We start from the raw sequence: 21,471 nt of genomic DNA, 5'->3' as shown, positions 1-21,471 counted from the left end.
TTTCATTTTACCTCTGATCAGACTAGACTTCCGTCAGTCTAGGCAGGATGTGGCTTTATGAAAGCGGTTTTAGGCCTTGTCAGCCAGTGTGTATGAAAGCCTTATGTAGAATCATGTCGTTCTAACTTTGTGTGTGTGTAGGATGCTACACGCATGTCCTCAGCAGGTTGTGTAGGAGAGCTGTGTGCCTTCCTGTCTGAAGAGGATCTGAGGAGTGTGTTGCTTCAGCACGTCCTAGGTAAGAATTTACACTGTCACACCATACTCTCCCCTACGCACTACCCTTTATATAGCACAAACATTAACACATGATAAAAGGTATTCACACATTCATTAACACTATCATTTCTAACACTTAACTCTCACTCTATCAACACTATAATGTAGTGAGGAAAGACTTCTGTTTAATCTATTAAAAATGTTCCTGCTCTTCTACTAGCTGACATATCAGGCGTGGACTGGATGGTGCGTCATGGTCGCAGTATGGCTCTGGCCATCGCAGTCAAGTCTGCCCCTGAGCAGCTGTGTGTGGAGGAGTACAGTTCAACCGTGACTGAGGCTATCCTGGCCAATGCCACCGCAGACAGGGTAGGAACGTCATACATTTGGTCAGATCTAAGTGGATACCGCTCCCTTTAGCTTACTCATTCTGTTCACCCAGACCGTGGAAGGATTGGCTTGTCAAACCATCACCTTCCATACCTCGTTCTCTTCTCTGACTAAACACTGTACTGTCGTCTCCTCCAGATCCCCATAGCTACAAGTGGGATCAGAGCCATGGGCTACCTGATGAGACATCATCTCAGAACCGAGGAAGGAAGTGGCTCATCACAGCGCATCATCACACAGTTTGTCAAGGTGAGGCAGGGGGGTATTTTCTCAGGAGCCGTCTGTCACTTCACTTTTTTCCCCATTTACAAAATGAATGTTTCTCAAATCAAGCACTGAAAGTGGGTATATTGTTAAACACTGTGGCTGCATGAGTATGGACATATCTGTAAGAAATAAGAACACTATGACAGTGCTCCTCTGAGGATTTGTCAGTAACCTCTCCCCTGTCATTTCCCCTGCAGTGTCTCCAGAACCAGTCCAGTGACATCAGGCTGGTGTCGGAGCGGGTGCTGTGGTGGGTGTTTAAGGACGACGCCACGCCCTCCCTGGAGCCAGCCCTCATCAAGCCTCTGCTGAAGAGCCTGCTGGACAACACCAAGGACAAGAACACCAGTGTCCGAGGCCAAAGCGAACACACCATCGTCAGTCTGCTCCGACTGCGCCAGGGAGAGCAGACCATGCAAGTCAGTGACACAAACACTTGCACAAATAAACGTTCACACAGTATCAATACTCATTATAAAGAAGATAATACTTGGCCTGATGGATTTGAGTTGTGCGTGCATTCACAATACAATCTGTGATGTTATGTTTGTCTTTCAGAGCGTTAGTGCCATCCTTGACTCCGCTAGTAATGAGCTGCTGTCCGAGTGCCACCGCCGCTCCCTGAAGAAGATCTCCAGCCTTCCGGACTCTAACGAAGAGATTGACGACACCATCCTCACGTGATAGACAGGATTTAACCGAGCTTAAAAAATCCATACTGTTGCCCATGTACTCAGAAAAGACCTCCACAGCAATCAAGAGAAACTAAGCTGTTATGTCTCATAAATACATACATCTATGGAGAGAACCCTCACACACACATACATCCCCATTAACTCCATGTTATCCATGGACCAAGGATGAGTATGAACACTCACTTTCCTTTATATTCCCACCTCTTTGGACAATTGTCTTGTTTTAGTGGCTCTATAAACATACATTTATAACATTGGTTCTCTCTCACAAAGTGCAGGTAAAACTCCTGTTAGCTCACTGCATATAGTATTTTGTCCCAATTCCCTTTTGACATTTAAATGTATTCAATGTCCCTCTTATTTTACTGAATTTATTTCGAGCATCACTGACACCAGTGTAACAAAGCAGCAATTACATTTATACGGCTGCTTTTCCACAGTTTTATCCCTCTTTTTTTTTTGTGTGTGTGATAGAGTTGTGTGGGGAAAGCAACCAGTTATCATGATAAAGTTGATATTCTTATCAATTATATGGTTGTAAAAAAACAAATCAAATAAAACTTGACTTGATAATGGTTGACTGTCTGAATTAACTCAGTACTTTTAGGCACCCTGTAAATGAATTTGGCCTTTTGCCTTGATTCACAAGTTAAACAAAATTGAAATGTTGCTGATATGTAATTTGACCTCTAGATGCAGAGAAGTATGTATTACAATTAGTTTAAATGCGTGAAAAACTGGTGCCTGTGACTTGGATACACAGACTGGATGTGGTGCGGTTGAGCCATGACTCGTGTTGCTCTGATTGCAGTCAGTCTTGGGCCCGCTTTCCTAAAAGCATCTTAAGGCTAAGGTAATCATTAGAATATGGTTCTAACGATAAACTTAGCCGTAAATGCTGTTGGGAAACCGGGCCCTGGTCAAGGGTGTAGAGCTGGGGTGTCAAACTCATTCCATGGAGGTCCTAGTGTCTGCGGGTTTAGTTTTTTTCCTTTAAATTAAGACCTAGACAACCAGGTGAGGGGAGTTCCTTCCTAATTAGGGACCTTAATTTATCAACCAAGCATAACGGAGGCGCGAACACCTGCAGACACGGCCCACCATGGAATGAGTTTGACACGTGGTGTAGAGTTATTCACGAACAAATGGAAATGTGCCAATCTGAAGTCAACAGCACCCTGCATCTGCTAAACAAGGCCCTGGTCAAGGGTGTAGAGTTAGTCGGGAACCAATGGAAAAAAAGGTGCCAACCTGAAGTCAATAGCACCCTCCATCAATGGGCCCACGACTTTTGTCGTGCGTCTGCGCAGTGAGCTTGGGTCGCGTAGGGGTTGGGTGCAGCCACTACCAGAGAAGGAAACGGAGTTCCGGCTATTTGTAGCGGAGGGAGAGTATTGCTGACACCTCGAATCCCCGAGAAAAAAGCCGCCGGCTTGGGGGCTAGCAATTGGGCATCGAGGGTAGTGCTGGTGTACGACAAGTTAAGGGTTCGGACAGCAAGTCGATAGGTAGAGCAGAGTAAACGGCAAAAGGCGGGGGTAACCCACCAACTACCGGCATGGCCAGGGACTATGATTACCTATTCAAGCTGCTCATCATCGGTGATAGTGGTAAGCGAATACCGGGGATGCGTGACGGGAAATGGGCCTCCAGGTTTTTACACAATGAGTCGCAGAAAAGTAGGTCGAGGTTCCTAGCGTGAATTTGGACTAATTTTTAAGTGAACGTCTACGTTACTATGTGTAGTTTTTAAAATGCACATCAATATTTTCGAGCAATGACACTAGCGCATCGCAGGGCATGTCAGCCGATCAGGCCAGATATTGCTCGCTGCACGATAGCGTCTAGTACTGCCACTGCACTGGGACGAATTCCATCCATTGAAATATTTGTTTTTGTTATTTGTCGGGATATTTACCTAACTAGCTATTATGGTGTTGCAAGTATGAACATTGTAGTTCAACATTTGACTTATTTCTTACAACTAGCCAAGTGTTGTTAGCATGCTAGCTAACTAGCCAGTCAACGTTAACTATTGGATCGTATTTGTTTTGTTAGCCCAGGAGCTAGAAAACTAGCCTCCCTTGAGTTGACAACCAGCTACTCCGGGGTGCTGGCTAGTTAACTAGGTAACGTTAGGTGGTTTGTCAATGTAGTTAGAAAAAAAATTCGTTTCTGCAGCATGTTCCCTGTGTGAAGGAATGTTAACTATAGCTAACTAGCAATATTTATGTGATACTGATTGCATCAAGTGCAGCGTTGTTTACAGTGAGCCTTGAATGATTTCTAGATGATACCCTAGCTTGGGGCCTAACGTTTGTAGACCAATGAGGAAGGAATTGAAATTGTTTCCTATCAAGATCCAACTAATGCCTGAATTCCAGAATATAAGGTATATTAAGAACCATACTACCACTTCATTTGCAGTTTTTTTCCACCATGTTCATTTTAATTCTAAAGACTGTTGCATTCATGTGAAAAGAAATCTACACTAACATTGCATTTCCAACTCCACAATCCCTTTGTCGGTAAAGATCCTTGCAGCCATTGACACTGCCAGTCCTGGCACTACCCCATCAGCTGGCTGATCACAATAGTGGGCAAGACAGCAGCCCTTTTACTACCACAGACACAGAGGGCCCTGTGTCCCCTCGGCTGCAGTCTGGAACCAGTATTGGTACCACTTTTATGAGATTCAGGGAAGACTTAAACCAATGCTCAAATGCTAGTCCTCCTCCCCCCCCTCGTCTCACACAGCCTAAACATTCAATTGCTGCAAAGATTGATCTGACATACAGGGTTTAGGAGCTCTGATCAAGGGTACCTTTCTGCTCCTATTGGTCCCTCTGCAGGTAATTGGTCAAGGAAAACCAGTATTTGGACTGACAGAGGTCCACCTCACCTGTAGCTGGTGTTTTTGCATGATAACAAAGCAGAAATCGACTGGCACCCACCCAGGCGACTGTGCCTCACCTTTGTTACCTGGCCAAAAGATAGTACTGAGGATTTGAATGATGTACTGTATTTTGTGGCTTTTGCTTATCATTGCCCTGGACACAGTTGTGAGCAGGCAATGGCCTATATCTTCACCACAGGTTCCTATATGACAGCTAAGTACTCCTTCACAGACAGGGCTGCACTGATACGTCTTCCCAAGTATCACTGAGGGCTGTTTTACCAGTCAGACCAGATATGGACATGCCTGGTACCAGAGCTTCAACGGGTTTCCCCCCGACTTACCCAGTCATTGATTATCATTCACTCTTATCAAGACTGACTGATGGGGCTGGGATGATACCAGTATTGCAATATTTTTTTGCCAACATGAAGCAGACAATCTTTGGTCCTTTAAAAACTGCTGTATGTAAAATGTGTGTGCCATAGCTTGGAAAATAAATACATGTGACTCTGGATGACAACATAATGTTTGTTTCCAACATTAGGGCTGTTTTCTTAAAGAAGTTAAATCCGCTTTGTGTTTTGTTTCCTTGCCATAATATTAACGAGCATCGCGATACTGGTATCGTTCCGTCCCTGCTGACTGACTAGACTGTCCAGTCCATCATTCAAAACAAAGATTGGTTTTCCTGGCATATGACAGGGCCTGATTTAAAAGATGATAATGATATAGCCTATATAGTGATCTGGTTCTGCTTTGTCTGGGTAGCTGTTAGAGCATGACAGAACTCTTATTATCCTCCTGATTGGACATCAACAGGGAGGAATGTGTGATGCAGTAGAGCACTGGGATTCCCCAGATGCTCTGTCTGTGTGAATGTTAGGCTTATGTGGTTGTTAGTGGCCTGATAGGTGACAGTATTGTTAAAAGGATGTTCCACCCACGTAAAGAACACTATCTCTGTTTCTTGTAGCTGTAAGTAATGTTGAGTCTGGTGAAAGAACAAGACTCCAGAGATCAGTGAGTGATCAGAGGGATTTGTTTTCTGATTGGCTTTTAACTCGGGACCAATCAACTGCAGCCAGACACGATCACATTACCTTCAGCTAGCAACTGATCTGAGCTGTTAGTCCCTCCTCCTGGACTCACAGTTCAGCGCTGACTTTTTGGCCAACTCACCTGACGGTTAGCTAGCCACCTGTCTGTGCCTCTTGGGGAATTCGCTGAATGTGTTACTTCATTGCTTATTGGTGCACAGTACAAAGTTATTTGCGAAACAGTCCCAGGATGTTATGATCTGTACCTGACCTGCATCATTTGTATCAAACCTTCTCCTCAGTATTATTGTGATCTTTAACCTACTAAAGGTTATGCAGAGTTCAGTTATCACTGTCCTTATACAAAGGCTACGCTAGATAACATGTATTTGTCTGAGTGCATGCATTCAAGGGCTGGCTGACTGAGCTAATTTACCTATACTAAAGAGGTCAGGAGACACACCAGCCTAGTTTTAGGTGGTTATGGTCCTCTTATTCTTCCTGGCTCTTTCATGATTAGAGAGAAAAACCTGTGGAGATCTGTTAACTCCTTGGTGGCACAGTGGCAAGCATATGTTTACAAAACAACCCGAAGTCAGATAAATCAATCTTCCTTCAAGTTAGCTTACTTATACAAACCTCTGTGTAGCTTAAATGTCATAATTAAAGGGTGGTAAGAAATCGAATCTCCTGCCTAGCTTGTTGTGAGCCTTTTTAACCTGACTCAACCTGTCCTTTTCTCTCCATTTCAGGAGTGGGGAAGAGCAGTCTCCTCCTGCGGTTTGCAGACAACACTTTTTCAGGTAAGAGTAAATGTTACTCCTAACCCCCCTAGCAGGTTATGGGTCATTTGGTCTGTTGCATTTTAACAACTGTCCAACTCGCACTATTGCGAGTATTTGCCTTGCAAATCAAACACTGTGTCTTATAACCTGTTGGCAGGTAGCTACATCACCACAATTGGAGTGGACTTCAAGATCCGGACAGTGGTGATCAATGGGGAGAAGGTGAAGCTGCAGATCTGGGATACGGCAGGACAGGAGCGCTTCCGCACCATCACCTCCACGTAAGTACAGGCAGAGGCAACACTCACTTTCACACTGGGCTGTTAGCAACACTCACTTTCACACTGGGCTGTTAGCAAGACTGACTTTCACTTTCACACTGGGCTGTTAGCAAGACTGACTTTCACACTGGGCTGTTAGCAAGACTGACTTTCACTTTATAATAATAATAATATGCCATTTAGCAGACGCTTTTATCCAAAGCGACTTACAGTCATGCGTGCATAATTATTATTATTTTTTGTGTATGGGTGGTCCCGGGGATCGAACCCACTACCTTGGCGTTACAAGCGCCGTGCTCTACCAGCTGAGCTACAGAGGACCACTTTCACACTGGGCTGTTAGCAAGACTCATGTGTCCCATTAACCACACAACATTCAAACACATGTCAGCTGATATTTAGGGGATATTTTACGAGGCCAACCTTTCAAGATAGTTTGAGCAAGTACTTCAAAGACATCTAGAATAACTTCCATGCTCTTTTTGGAAACTGATGGAATTCCCCACAGAGCCTAATTACAGATTTTAGTAACAGGTGGGTTTTAGTCACACAGAATTATAGGACAGTAAAGATTGGAGCTCAATGCCTCTCTCACTTGGGTGTCATCCCCATGGATTTGCTTCACCTTGTTTTATGTACATCATTTGTTCCAATGGAAATTCATTTTTTCCTTTTCTTGTCCTTGCCCTCACTCTCCAAATGTTCACATTTTCGGTCCGTTGCGTACCATGGCTGCATGTTTGACAGATAATTCCTCCTGTGCAGGGTGGAGCCTAGGTTTCTTGGGACACCGGTATTGAGCCGGCTGTCAGAGGGATCATACATTTTTCTGGTAATGTGCCAAGTGGAATATGGTTACGTCATTGCCTTTTTTCAATTGTGGCACAAATTACAAGTAAAAACAGAATTGGAAGACATTCCTCACTGAATTCATATTCGTTTTTGAACTATGGCTGGTATCTTCTCTCAAGCGAGTACTTCCTAAGCTGAAGTGGATGAGAGAGAGTGTCCAGCCATTCTCCTCTCTGTCATGAGAAATATGTGTAGTGATGAGTAGTCCGTGTTCCTGAACAAGAATGCCGTCACTCAGGAGGGTGGACTAAAGGTCTGTGAGCTAGTCCGCATTACAGCACCTAACAACCATCTGACATGGACAGCACAGCGTATAAAAACCATTACCCCTTTGGACTTTGACAAGGACTGTACAGAACGTTGATACTGTTTGGCTTTGATTGCCTGGGACTATGAAAGTGTGGAGAAATTAGAAACCTTGCCGCTTTGGCCATTCACTCAATAAAAATAAATTTTAAAAAGGTGTTCAGAAAGGGAGGCATTCGAACCTGTGGATTTTTCCACAAGTCCCCTCTGGAAAATATGGTGATTTTCCCCTCAAACAGATCTGCTGGTTTTCCTGTGGAATACCTCCTACAAGTCTACAAAATGGAGTCGGTGTGTCTGCTGCAGAGCTGAGGAAACCTGGCTGGCTGTGTGAGGAGGGAGGTGGCGAGTGCTGCCTGGTTGTTTTTGCTGATTAATTGTGGAGAAGTAGTGGCATGGTGCCTCATTAGGCCTAAGTGAATTTCAGGATCGGGATGGCTCACAGAGCCCTCCGTGCTGGAGTGGGGAAACCCCACCTCCGTTAGTCGGTGGTCAGCCCAGCCAGGCTGTGTTTAACCATATGTCTGTCTTTCAGTCAGTCACAGTCCATAGCTGCCATATGTCTGTCTGAATATGTGTCTTTGTAGTGGACAGCAGCCTGTGTGTGTGTGGTGGAGGGAGGGACTGGGAGTCTTGCCCCTGTGCCTGCTGCGTGTTTGTGGTTCTCCATTCATATGTGCAGAACGCCCCCGCTGACTGGTCCGTTACTGCTGGGCTGTGACAGACAACGCTTCTGTCAGGCCAATGCAATCTCACACACACACACACACACAGCCCTTTGAAAGGCGTATTGTGTGTGGTGCATTGCAGTCAGATAGGGGATGCGCCCTCTCTTTGGGGGGGGGGCTGCAGGTTTTCATGAATACTGTGACTGTCCTCTACTTGCATCTCTGCCTTTCCCCTCCATGTACATCTGTCATATTCCTGTGATAAGCATCCGCTCCCGTTTCCTGCCGACTGCTGCCCTGCCCTGCCTCAGAGACACACCACTTCCTGCTCTCATATTTTCAGGAACAGTAATAGGGATTATTGAACTCCGAGCGGCATGTGGAGTCGGTGTATATGTAATACGCTTTCAGTTCATTTTGGCTGTTAGAGGGTGACGAAAGGAAATACAGTATTGTTATATTGTGCCATTTATTGGAATCGGTTTGCGTCAGTGGCAGGTGGTCCCTATCCCCAATTTCATTCAGCCGTGGGACGAGTCGTTCCTTGAGCGGATGGTCATGGGCCGGAACATAGTTCTAAATCAATTGTACACTGCAAATTGACCGCAAGATTTGATTTGATTTGAAGAACAGATATAGTATTTGACAAAAAAACAGAATAATTTCAAACCTTAATTACATTGGGATACGATCACATATGCCTCTCTATTTATGCGTGGGAATACTTGAACAGATTTTCTAAATTAAAATCACTTTGAGCTCATTTACTGGTGATTTTTAGTCTTATGTCCAAGAACAAATTGTGTGTGTATATATAATAAATAAATAAAAAACATTCAACTTAGGGTAAATAAAATCGCAGAATATGGCCCGCGGGCCATCTATTGGGGGAACCCTGGTCTGGGATCATAAGGAAGCATTTCTACTTCATGTGAGCATGGGCAGTCCTGGGCTCATTTGTCTTCAATCATACTTTTTGCTTTGTTAACATCAGTTTGTTGGGATTGATTGAACATCTCATGTGTGTTTGTGTAATACAGGTAATTGCCAAAATTGAGGAACACCAACAAAGTGTCTTAATAGGGTGTTGGGCCACTAGAACAGCTTCAGTGTGCCTTGGTATAGATTCTACAGGGGTCTGGAGCACTATTGGAGGGATGGAACACCAGTCTTCCAAGAGAAATTCCATCATTTGGTGTTTTGGTGGTGATGGTGGAAAATGCTGTCTCAGGCGCCGCTCCAGAATCTCCCATAAGTGTTCAATTGGGTTGATCTGGTGACACACACACCCTTTAAACCCCCTATGCTTATTTGTGACCCCCCTTTCAAAGTCACTGAGATCTCTTCTAGCCATGGTAGGCAAAATGATGGGCAACTGGGCATCTTTTATATATTACCCTAAACATGATGTGATGTTAATTGCTTCATTAACTCAGGAACCACAGCTTTTTGGAAGAACCTGTTTTCAAAATACTCTGTGTCCCTCATTTATTGAAGTGTTTCCTTTATTTTGGCAGTTACCTGTAGTTTGACTCTGTTCTCTCTGAGTTGGGCTCCCCCTAGTGGACATGAAATGTAAATCAAAATGCTGACAGCTCTCTCGCTCTCTTTCTCTCTGTCTCCAGATACTACCGGGGAACACATGGGGTCATAGTGGTATATGATGTCACGAGTGCGGAGTCTTTTGTCAATGTGAAACGATGGCTACATGAAATCAACCAGAACTGTGATGATGTCTGTCGAATATTAGGTGAGTCCAGTCCACCTGTTTCAAAGACCTTTACCCAGTGCAGTGTTGTTGCATCAGGGACCCTTGTAAAGGGCCTTATGAAATCCGTGTTGCGGATGGAATCGTGGAATCCAGACATTAAAACGGAATATTCAAAGATGTGATTAAGTTAGTAGAACATTAATTAGGTTTTTTGAAGTAATTAGAAAAATGTATTAATTTGCACGTTTCACCCTGTCTGCGTGTGTGGGGTTCACACGTTTCTTATTTTTTGCATTGACATGGACTCAGAACATCCAATTTATTTGTTTCTAAAACAAATAAAAAGTTACTTTCGAGAGTTGAAAAACAGAAAAAAATTTGAAAAGAGGAATTTGGGAAAAAATAAAATACTTTATAGTCCCTACTTGGTGTTGAGAAAGCTCAAATGGTCTTCCTATTCGTATTGTCCCTCAGTGGGAAACAAGAACGATGACCCCAACTCAAAGGTGGTGGAGACGACTGACGCACAGAAGTTTGCAGAGCAGATGAGCATCAACCTCTTTGAGACGAGTGCGAAAGAGAACATCAATGTTGAAGAGGTAAGTCATTGGTCAGGGGCCCTCCGATAATACTAGGGGAAAGTTGAGGGGGTAGAGTTGTGCATGGGACATGGGCTTGTAGGTTTAGTGAGGGGAAGAAAACAAGCTCTCATCCTAAAATGTTATAGTTGATTATGTTCACCATGTTTTGTGTTTTCCCCACAGATGTTTAACTGCATCACAGAGTTAGTGCTAAGAGCCAAGAAGGAGGTGCTGGCCAAGCAGCAGCAGCAGCAACAGAACGACGTGGTCAAACTCTCCAAGAACAGTAAACGAAAGAAAAAGTGCTGCTAGCGAACTCGAACTCCAATCACAAAGACCACCAGCGTCTGCTTCAGAGAAGTCACACGGGATGGGACTCCAAGCATCTAAATTAAGATAGATTTAATAAATATACAATGAAATAAACGGTCCCCTTTGAACAAACAAATCAAGAAGACTTAAAAACAAAAAATGTACAGATTTTATTAGTCAGATCAAGTTTTATTTGGAATTCAGCAGATGGGCAATATTTAAAAGATCCTCCTTTCTTGAGGGATCTGCAAGCTGAAAACTGACAGCCATAATGCTCTGATTTCTATATGCATATACAAATATTCTTACATCTGTATCTATTTTCTCCTTGTCATTCCACTTCACACGGGACATTACGAGTTAAGTGAAACTCTGCACATGAAGAGGAGGACTCACCTTTTTGGATGATTTTTTTTGTTTTTGGGGGCGGGGGTCTAAATGGAATAACTGGATGGGGTATGGGGGAAGGGATTCATAACCTTTGTACATTTTTATTTAGACTTTTCAGACACCTTTATTTACCATGGTTCACACCAACTGATCATGAACTAGTTTGTTTTTGACTTGAGGAAGATGATTGATGGGCACCCTTTAGCAACTAATCCAATGGACAGAATTGGTGACTTCTATCTTCTTTGTTTCTCTTTGTAAAATAGTTGCCAAGCTTTTTCTCCTCTCCCCTTTAACCTCCAGTAATGTTGATCGATCAGCCAACGACCTGTTTTTAGAGAGCTGGTCAGAGCAGTGAACCACTCCCATGGCCCTGGGACACAATGCTCTGCCATCACCACTGCAGTCTTATCGTGCTCTAAGTTTACTTTTAAAAGAAGAAAAAAAAGTCTTCCACATTTTTAAAAAAACAATGATACTGCCAATATGTGATTTGAATGAAAAGTTAGTTATTTGGCTTTCCCTGTTGGACTGTTGCGATAGAGGCCCTCTGGGCGTAGTAGTTTTGGGTTAATGCCTGGGTAGCCCTCCAGCCGCAGGACTCCCATGCACCAAACACCCTCATATCAGCACCTCTTCACAGCTATGGATTTAACCCCCTTAGCTTTGGTCACCTGTGGGGCATTTTAATGTTATTTAACATCTTTATCATCAGTGCAGGGTGCATTTGGTTTGTGCCAGGACTGTGTTGACAAGAAATGGGAGTCAGTGCACTAACCCTGTACTGTAGCAAACTGGTTAGTCGTGTGTGTGTGTTCAGCACGAAACACTTTGTTTGAAGGGGTATTTATATGGTATCTGACATGCATTTAGTATTCATAAATTGTCCAGGATTTTCAGCTTGCAAGATGTTCTGAACTGTTAACACATGTTTATGCCTGGTGGTGTCATGTTTTTATCTAGGACTTGTCATAATCTGGTTACCCGTTCAACTGAAGTGTTCTGCTTGACTGTGAGTGTGGCAGGCAGGCAGTATGACAGGTTCCTCCTATGGGGGAGCATTAGTGATTGAGAAATGGAAACCCTAGCCTCAGCACTCTCCTACACACATCTTGGCCCTGAATACCTATTCCTCTGCTTGAGTATAGCTGGTGTAGGCTGAGGTGGTCATGATGTGGAGTTGGGAAATGTCTGTGACCCTAACCAGACAACCATTGGGGTGGGGCACATGACAATGCCACAACCTGAGCGCTAGGTGATGCATGCCAGGCAGTGAAGAAATGGTATCAAATTTGACTATGATTTCTATTCATTGTGTATGTAAATATATTTGTGTTTATATTCAATATATAGAACATACACATTCGCACACGTAACTGTGCATGTATTGACATGCCTCGTGTGCTATGGTTGAAACACACTTACCAGCTGTGGTTTGCTGTACACTGGAGAAAAGAGATCTACTATTTGTTTTCCCTACATGAATTTAATCAATAAACGTTTTAAAATAAATATTTGACACAATGACTGCTCTCATTTGTCAATGATTTGAAGCTTGGCCTTGATTTGTTTTGAACTTCTGTCTTCTTGCTTTTTGTGACTAAAACTATGGAGGAATTGTGCCACTTGAATGTGTCCTATAAAGCTGTTGTTTTATTCTTTGTTGTTGACCACAATGAAGCTATACGAACTCACAGTGTAGATCATTCATTTACTTAGAATATGAGTGGCATGGTAAATGGCGTTTTGTCCATAGACAGCAAGGGCTTTTTTCTCAATATATGGAGAAGAGCCAAAGTAAGAACACAACCAAGACACTTTCTTTTTTCTGTCCCCATTTTATTTTTTCACAGTGGCCTCCACATATAGAAACATTCATTGGATGCATGTTTTCCCCTGAAAAATTGCTATAAAAATCTCTTCTGATTTAGTGTTTGGATATTTTTTCCCCAATACTAAAAATAGTAATTTGCTATGAATATAAAACCATACTCTTATACATTTCCAGCCCCATCATAATACATAAATATTATGTACCTCTTTATGAAAGCATCATCGATATAGAAAAACTAGTTTGTCATGTCATATGTACAATATTTGAACGAGTATGCATATGAATGCGTAAATACACATACATACACACTTACGCATATGTAACCTGTGTCAAATCATATAGCTCTATGTAATTTCTCTGTCGTTCATTCTCACTTAACATTTCAAACTGAATGTCTTTGATACTAAGTTCACTTGTGATCTGAGATCTTGCTTTTCAGTGTCATGACTACATTAAAGTCATCTCATTTAATGACCGTATAAATATTACTCTTACAACAGTGTGTATTATCCATATTCAATTGACTTGGGCAGGGTATATAGTCCCTTGCCATTACAGAAAAGCTTGAATGTGTCAGGAGATAAAGGGGGAGTTGTTTAAGTTCAGTACCACATTCATTTATAAAGGCTAAATAGCAAAAGTGTCATTATTGAAGCTTGTCCACTAATGTTGACAGAAAGCTATGTTTCTTACCCTATGGTGGTGAGTTAGGGTGGAAATGGGTGTACTGATACAAAATTAATCCATACCAAGACCTTCCACAGATTCCCCAATTTACTCCCCAAATGACCATGGTCAATTACCTATTTCGAAGGTTCCAAACATTTTGGTAGCCTAAACAATAATGTTTGTCATTGGTGAATGAAAAAGGACAAACACTAAGTGAAATTCCAAAGAACATGACCCGTAAGGACAAGCAGGTGACACTCCATGGAATATCTGCTTTTTACACAACGTGCACATACACACACACACACACACACACTCAATGCAGGAGAACAACTCTTCCCTCAGCATTCAGGCTGATTAACGGTTAGTAAGATTGAGGACAGGAGACAGACTTTAAAGAGAGTATTCAAATAGAAAATGAAAACAACACAATTGACAGTAATTGTGGACATAACATATACATGAAGAGTACATAACATTAAACTGAAAAAACTATAACATGGATGTAAGTAACTAACAGGCCAGAGCTCTTGAACGTCTCCCCTCTGAATGAACAGAACGGCCAAACTTTTATACCAGAGGCCACACCCAGGAACACCAGAGGACTATACTACAAAGAAGGATTAATGAATTGACCAACTCACTTTTATAAACAACCAGAAATAACTATTGATTTTCTGCTCCATTAAGAAAGCAAAGCTTAGATATGTGTTTTTGGTTAAGTTAATTAGACTGTGCCCATTTTATGCTCATATTTCTATTTTTCTTTTTAGTTATTTCAGAATATTTTGCCAAGTTAGCTGGCCAAGCCATTGATCTTGGTTAGTAGTATACCCCCCTGGTGCCAACAGGCCACGAGGCTGAGTTCAAGACCTTTGGCCTGTTACATCACAAATTACTACAGAATTCTGAAGAAGAAGACAAGGATATGAGAAATCTTACATTCTGGTCATGGTAAGTGTTGTTTGATCTCGTTCATTATAAAAGTTAATGTTTGATCCATGTTCAACCAACCCTAGGTTAGCATGCAGAATAACTTCTCATCACTCAGTTCTGAGGCTGCAGTCTAACTGTGTGTGGTTGGCTTCATGCCCACTATAATCATGCAGCCAGTCAGTGCCTTTCAGAGCTGACCGGCTCCTGGTGTTACACCCAATTAACCATCCCCTCAGATCAATACAACACTACAGCTGCTTAGACAGGGGTTCCCAAACCTTTTTGCTTCGTGACCCACCAGTTGAGGTGTCTTTTGAGTCGCAACCCACCATAAGGTTTGAGCGGTGAAAAAACATACACAGACCAAATTTCCTGCAATTATACACATTGTGCCATGGAGCTGAAATAAAATGACATTTTAAAGCTCATTTCCTGCAATTCTACAGTGGGGAGAACAAGTATTTGATACACTGCAGATTTTTTAGGTTTTCCTACTTACAAAGCATGTAGAGGTCTGTAATTTTTATCATAGGTACACTTCAACTGTGAGAGACGGAATCTAAAACAAAAATCTAGAAAATCACATTGTATGATTTTTAAGTAATTAATTTGCATTTTATTGCATGACATAAGTATTTGATACATCAGAAAAGCAGAACTTAATATTTGGTACAGAAACCTTTGTTTGCAATTACAGAGATCATACGTTTCCTGTAGGTCTTGACCAGGTTTGCACACACTGCAGCAGGGATTTTGGCACACTCCTCCATACAGACCTTCTCCAGATCCTTCAGGTTTTGGGGCTGTCGCTGGGCAATACGGACTTTCAGCTCCCTCCAAAGATGTTCTATTGGGTTCAGGTCTGGAGACTGGCTAGGCCACTCCAGGACCTTGAGATGCTTCTTACGGAGCCACTCCTTAGTTGCCCTGGCTGTGTGTTTCGGGTCGTTGTCATGCTGGAAGACCCAGCCACGACCCATCTTCAATGCTCTTACTGAGGGAAGGAGACTGTTGGCCAAGATCTCGCGATACATGGCCCCATCCATCCTCCCCTCAATACGGTGCAGTCATCCTGTCCCCTTTGCAGAAAAGCATCCCCAAAGAATGATGTTTCCACCTCCATGCTTCACGGTTGGGATGGTGTTCTTGGGGTTGTACTCATCCTTCTTCTTCCTCCAAACACGGCGAGTGGAGTTTAGACCAAAAAGCTCTATTTTTGTCTCATCAGACCACATGACCTTCTCCCATTCCTCCTCTGGATCATCCAGATGGTCATTGGCAAACTTCAGACGGGCCTGGACATGCACTGGCTTGAGCAGGGGGACCTTGCGTGCGCTGCAGGATTTTAATCCATGACGGCGTAGTGTGTTACTAATGGTTTTCTTTGAGACTGTGGTTCCAGCTCTCTTCAGGTCATTGACCAGGTCCTGCCGTGTAGTTCTAGGCTGATCCCTCACCTTCCTCATGATCATTGATGCCCCACGAGGTGAGATCTTGCATGGAGCCCCAGACCAAGGGTGATTGACCGTCATCTTGAACTTCTTCCATTTTCTAATAATTGAGCCAACAGTTGTTGCCTTCTCACCAAGCTGCTTGCCTATTGTCCTGTAGCCCATCCCAGCCTTGTGCAGGTCTACAATTTTATCCCTGATGTCCTTACACAGCTCTCTGGTCTTGGCCATTGTGGAGAGGTTGGAGTCTGTTTGATTGAGTGTGTGGACAGGTGTCTTTTATACAGGTAACAAGTTCAAACAGGTGCAGTTAATACAGGTAATGAGTGGAGAACAGGAGGGCTTCTTAAAGAAAAACTAACAGGTCTGTGAGAGCCGGAATTCTTACTGGTTGGTAGGTGATCAAATACTTATGTCATGCAATAAAATGCAAATTAATTACTTAAAAATCATACAATGTGATTTTCTGGATTTTTGTTTTAGATTCCATCTCTCACAGTTGAAGTGTACCTATGATAAAAATTACAGACCTCTACATGCTTTGTAAGTAGGAAAACCTGCAAAATCGGCAGTGTATCAAATACTTGTTCTCCCCACTGTACATGGAGCTGAAATCGAAAATTGCTGTTTTAAAGCCAATCTTTCTGCAATTCTACACATTTTGACATGGCTAATGCTGTGTTCATATGCTCAAACATTATAACAAAATCAATGGTGGCTTTTATTTTGTTGATTCCAAGTTCTCAAAGATTATAGAGTATTATTAAAAAATATATAGCTCCATTATCTTTTCTACATACTTTCTATTTGGTTTTAGTCGTTAAAGTTTACACACTGAAAGCATTTTTACATTCCCAAAAATGTATATATATATAAAAATATATATATAATAATTTTGCAATGCACACATTTTTTTTATCCAATGAGCCACCTGGACCCCTGCCCTGACCCACACTTGCTTAGACTACAGACAGAAAGGCAGACCTTGCTCCATTAACTGGGTAATGTTTTTGCAGCTTGGCTGGTGAACATCAGGGTTGGGCTCAATTCAAATTGAAGGTAGTCAATTCAGGAAGTGATTTAAATAAAACATTCTGAAATGTGCATTTTCTTTCTGTTTATTGAGAAGTCATTGAAAATAACTGCCCTTTTTTCGATTATTGAATTGTAATTTTTGTTTACTTCCTGAATTGACTGCCCTCAATTTGAATTGAGGCCAACCCCGGTGAACACCTCTGAATCAAACATCGGTAGACTTGAGTGTAACTCAAACCTCAACAACATTCGGTGAATTGCGTGAAAGTTATTACTTGGATGGAAGTGAGCAGTCACATGTAGAACTTATAATCTTCCCCACATCATCCCTCCTCTCCCTTTCCGCAGAGATCCCAATTTGTATGTAAACACTCAAAACATAAAATAAAACTACATGAACAATTAACGTTTTTTTCAACAACAAAAAAAGAGTACATTTCCATTGAAAAGGGTATGCATTTATAAATATATTGATTTCATCCAAACCTACTCACAACTCTTTAAAAATAATAATTATTTGGGTTGATCCTAACCAACAATCTTACCAATTGAGATGGCGAGAAGACATCTGCATAGGTTTGCTCAGGTGCTCTAGATATGACTTTCCATACATAGACAGAGGTCAGAGGACTGTGCCAGTCTCCTTCTTAAACATGCCATGACGGTTCAGATGCATCACAGTTATCTACACACACTCTACAAATATGGAGTCACAGATACAGTCACCTCCAAAATGATTGGCACCCTTGATAAAGATGAGCAAATTTTTTTTATAAATTATACAAATTCAAAGCTATATTGTATGCAAAAAAAAGGAACATTGTATAATTTTATACAAGTACAATATTGCTCAGAGAAAGAGATTTTGTTTAACAAGTAAAAAATAAAAAATAAATTGGTGTCAAAATTATTATCTGCATTATCATTCTACTTGTTTACGTTAATCTCAGCTAAAGGAACTGTATTGTGGCCTTCCATGGCTTCCTGTTTCACTGGGGTATAAAAATGAGGTAACAAACATGTAAAATCCCTTTGTCATCCATCACCATGGGGAAAGGCAAATAACTCCCAAATGAAAAAAAGAAATGGTTGTTGACTTTCATAAATCAGGCAATGGGTACAAAAAAACGACTGAAAATTCCAATATACCACTTACCACTATTAGGGCAACAATGAATATGTTTAAAACCACTGGAACAGTGGTAAACTTGCCTGGTAAGACCCAAGTGTATCTTGCCCCCACGCACATTGAGGAAGATGGTTCGGGAGGCAACAAAAAGTCCAAGGGCCACAGTTGGAGAATTACAGAACTTGGTCGCATCTTGGGGTCACCAAGTCTCCAAATCTACAATTAAACGCCACCTCCTTTATTGAGAGCAACCAACAAAAATGTAAATGCCTGGAGTTTGTTAAACGGCATTGGCACTTGGATAGGAACTGGGTGCTATGGTCAAATGAGACTATAACAGAGCTATTTGGCCACGCACAGTGGTGGGTTTGGCCTCGAATGAAGGATGCATATGCAGAAAAGAACCTCATACGAACTGTAAATTGTGGTGGATCTTTCAAGGAAAGATCCTGTATGGAGGAATGGTCTAAGATCTCTCCCAATGTGTTCTTCAATCTCGTAAAATATTATAGAAAAAGGCTAAGTGCCGTTATCCTCACAAGAGGAGGGTGCACAAAGTATTGAAAACAGGGGTGCCAATAATTTTGACACCTATCTTTTCAATATTTTGGGGTAATTACTTGTTAAACAAAATATTTTCTCTAAGCAATTGTAATACTGTAAAATGATATAATTTTCAAATTTGTTGAGCATACAATATAGCTCAGTATTTTTAGTATTTATTTTATACAGTATTTTTTGCTCGTCTTTATCAAGGGTGCCAATCATTTTGGAGGTGACTGTATGTCTGGCCTGAATGGAAGCCCAAAAACTTGAAAATTAAGTATTCACTATCATAAGCTTTGAAGCAATTGGAAAGGCAGTAGACCTTCTATATTACGGTTATACTATAGCTGAAGCACACTCTGTGGGCCCTGTCAATAGGTTTTCCTGTGAAACTGGATTGGTGGTACCTGACTGAGTAGGTTACTAAATCAATATAATCTACATTTGTGTTCCAATTAATGGTAATTTGACAGTTAACTATAGCACAATATGGATGCCTTTGACTTCTCCTTTCTCAAGCTAATGTAAACAGTTCTGAGGATTTGGTCAGCTAGGAGGAAGATACATGATGATGGCCATTGTACAGACAATGTTTGAAAATACTTGACGTGACATTCTAACTCTAGAAAAAGTCCACCTGGATAGAGGCTGCAGCTAACGCCAGCGGCCCAGAGATTTATTCAGATGTCAGAGACTAACAAGAGGCCTGTGTAGAAATATCCATGGACCTGTAATAGTCCCATAATCACTTTAGATAGGCTGGTTTTTATACATTCAGTGCTTGGTAAATGTAACTGTCCCTTGGTCATGCACTGGTCGCTCAGTCAGTATTGAGTATCTGAGGTAAACTTATGATTGATATACAGTGAGGGAAAAAAAGTATTTGATTCCCTGCTGATTTTGTACATTTGCCCACTGACAAAGAAATGATCAGTCTATAATTTTAATGGTAGGTTTATTTGAACAGTGAGAGACAGAATAACAACAAAAAAATCCAGAAAAACGCATGTCAAAAATGTTATAAATTGATTTGCATTTTAATGAGGGATTTCTGGCTCCCAGGTGTCTTTTATACAGGTAACGAGCTGAGATTAGGAGCACACTCTTAAAGGGAGTGCTCCTAATCTCAGCTTGTTACCTGTATAAAAGACACCTGTCCACAGAAGCAATCAATCAATCAGATTCCAAACTCTCCACCATGGCCAAGACCAAAGAGCTCTCCAAGGATGTCAGGGACAAGATTGTAGACCTACACAAGGCTGGAATGGGCTACAAGACATTCGCCAAGCAGCTTGGTGAGAACGTGACAACAGTTCTCATTATTCGCAAATTCTTTTTTCTGGATTTTTTTGTTGTTATTCTGTCTCTCACTGTTCAAATAAACCTACCATTACAATTATAGACTGATCATGTCTCTGTCAGTGGGCAAACGTACAAAATCAGCAGGGGATCAAATACTTTTTTCCCTCACTGTACATAAAGTGCTATGTTTATGGATTTACTGTGGCTTGATCTATACATTTATACTTAAGTGATATTCAAGCATGGACATTTGGTGTGTTGTGTTAACTCTATTAACCAATGCTATGGCACGACCATAATTGCGAAGTGCAAACCAACTGAATGAAATCCATCCATCGGATTAATTGGGAATAAGGCCTCTTTGTAAATCCCTGAATATATGAATAAACTTGAGAACATGTCGGAGTTAGCTGTAACAATGCTGCTTCCCACCCAGAGGTTGGTTCTTGTCCCTCAATTAATGTTCCCTTACCCAGATCCCTGTCCCACTGTCCCAATCCCTCCACCCCAAGGCCTTGGTGAGTCCCGTATTGAACACCCTCTCCCCAGACTCCTTGGCATGTGACAGGGCAGGACACAGGAGCCATCCCTACTGTATACACTCCCAGTCTGGAGTTTTGGCAGTGGGGTAGAGACGCTGGGAGGCACTACTGGGGAACCGTCCTCTTTGAAATATATGTAACCCTGTTCATGTAAGCCCAATTGGTGTTTATGGGATGGTAGCCAAGGCCTCTGGATGTGTAAACGCCGTACACATCACACCAAATGTGGATTTTGCGTTCGTCTGTCAATCGTTCAGTGTTTTAGGTACTACCCGCTGACTGCCAACATTTTTCACGCTGATTCTACATGTAAAATCGGTGCACTCGGTTCTCCATTACGTTCAGAGGTGCTAAGTGCTCTCGGCCAGCAAGCCATACTGGTGTCTGTGAGCCCTAACAGTGCTGCTCACTCCTTCTTTAAGTGGCTTTACTCTATGTTTCAACATCTTTAAGGAAGGGCATGATGGGACAGATAAAGTGCAAAATGACCCCTGAACCTCTTTAGCCCCCCCTGTCTGATAGTGTGTATCACTGCCCCTCAGTCTTTGTCTTTACCATTATTTTCTCTCCCTCTGCACTCTCTTTTTATTCTTCTTTCTCGCTCTCTCTCTTATTCGGGCCAGTCCAGAGGCGC

At 42.0% G+C, this 21,471-nt stretch overlaps 2 protein-coding genes across 2 annotated transcripts in view; both read left to right on the top strand.

Annotated features, from left to right (window-relative positions):
* Window positions 1-2,146, top strand: part of LOC311144814 (stalled ribosome sensor GCN1-like) — a 28,479-nt gene extending 26,333 nt beyond the window's left edge. Inside the window, exons 53-57 of the mRNA XM_084180956.1 lie at window positions 142-238; window positions 440-588; window positions 748-858; window positions 1,074-1,295; window positions 1,435-2,146. Coding sequence (XP_084037082.1) covers window positions 142-238; window positions 440-588; window positions 748-858; window positions 1,074-1,295; window positions 1,435-1,560 — 705 coding nt within the window. The 3' untranslated portion in view covers window positions 1,561-2,146. The remainder of the gene's footprint in view (window positions 1-141; window positions 239-439; window positions 589-747; window positions 859-1,073; window positions 1,296-1,434) is intronic.
* A 746-nt stretch (window positions 2,147-2,892) lies between these two features.
* LOC311144289 (ras-related protein Rab-35-like) lies at window positions 2,893-12,920 on the top strand. Its single transcript, XM_084180305.1, has 6 exons — window positions 2,893-3,181; window positions 6,260-6,310; window positions 6,450-6,573; window positions 10,025-10,149; window positions 10,585-10,709; window positions 10,875-12,920. The coding sequence occupies exons 1-6, from the start codon at window positions 3,130-3,132 to the stop codon at window positions 11,001-11,003; spliced, it is 606 nt and encodes a 201-aa protein (XP_084036431.1). The 5' UTR covers window positions 2,893-3,129; the 3' UTR covers window positions 11,004-12,920.
* Window positions 12,921-21,471: the final 8,551 nt, after the last annotated feature.

This window comes from Coregonus lavaretus (assembly GCF_964263955.1).
Source record: "Coregonus lavaretus genome assembly, chromosome: 17".
Lineage (NCBI taxonomy): Eukaryota > Metazoa > Chordata > Actinopteri > Salmoniformes > Salmonidae > Coregonus > Coregonus lavaretus.
Note: the sequence above shows the minus strand (reverse complement) of the source record. Positions and strands in the feature narration are given on the sequence as shown.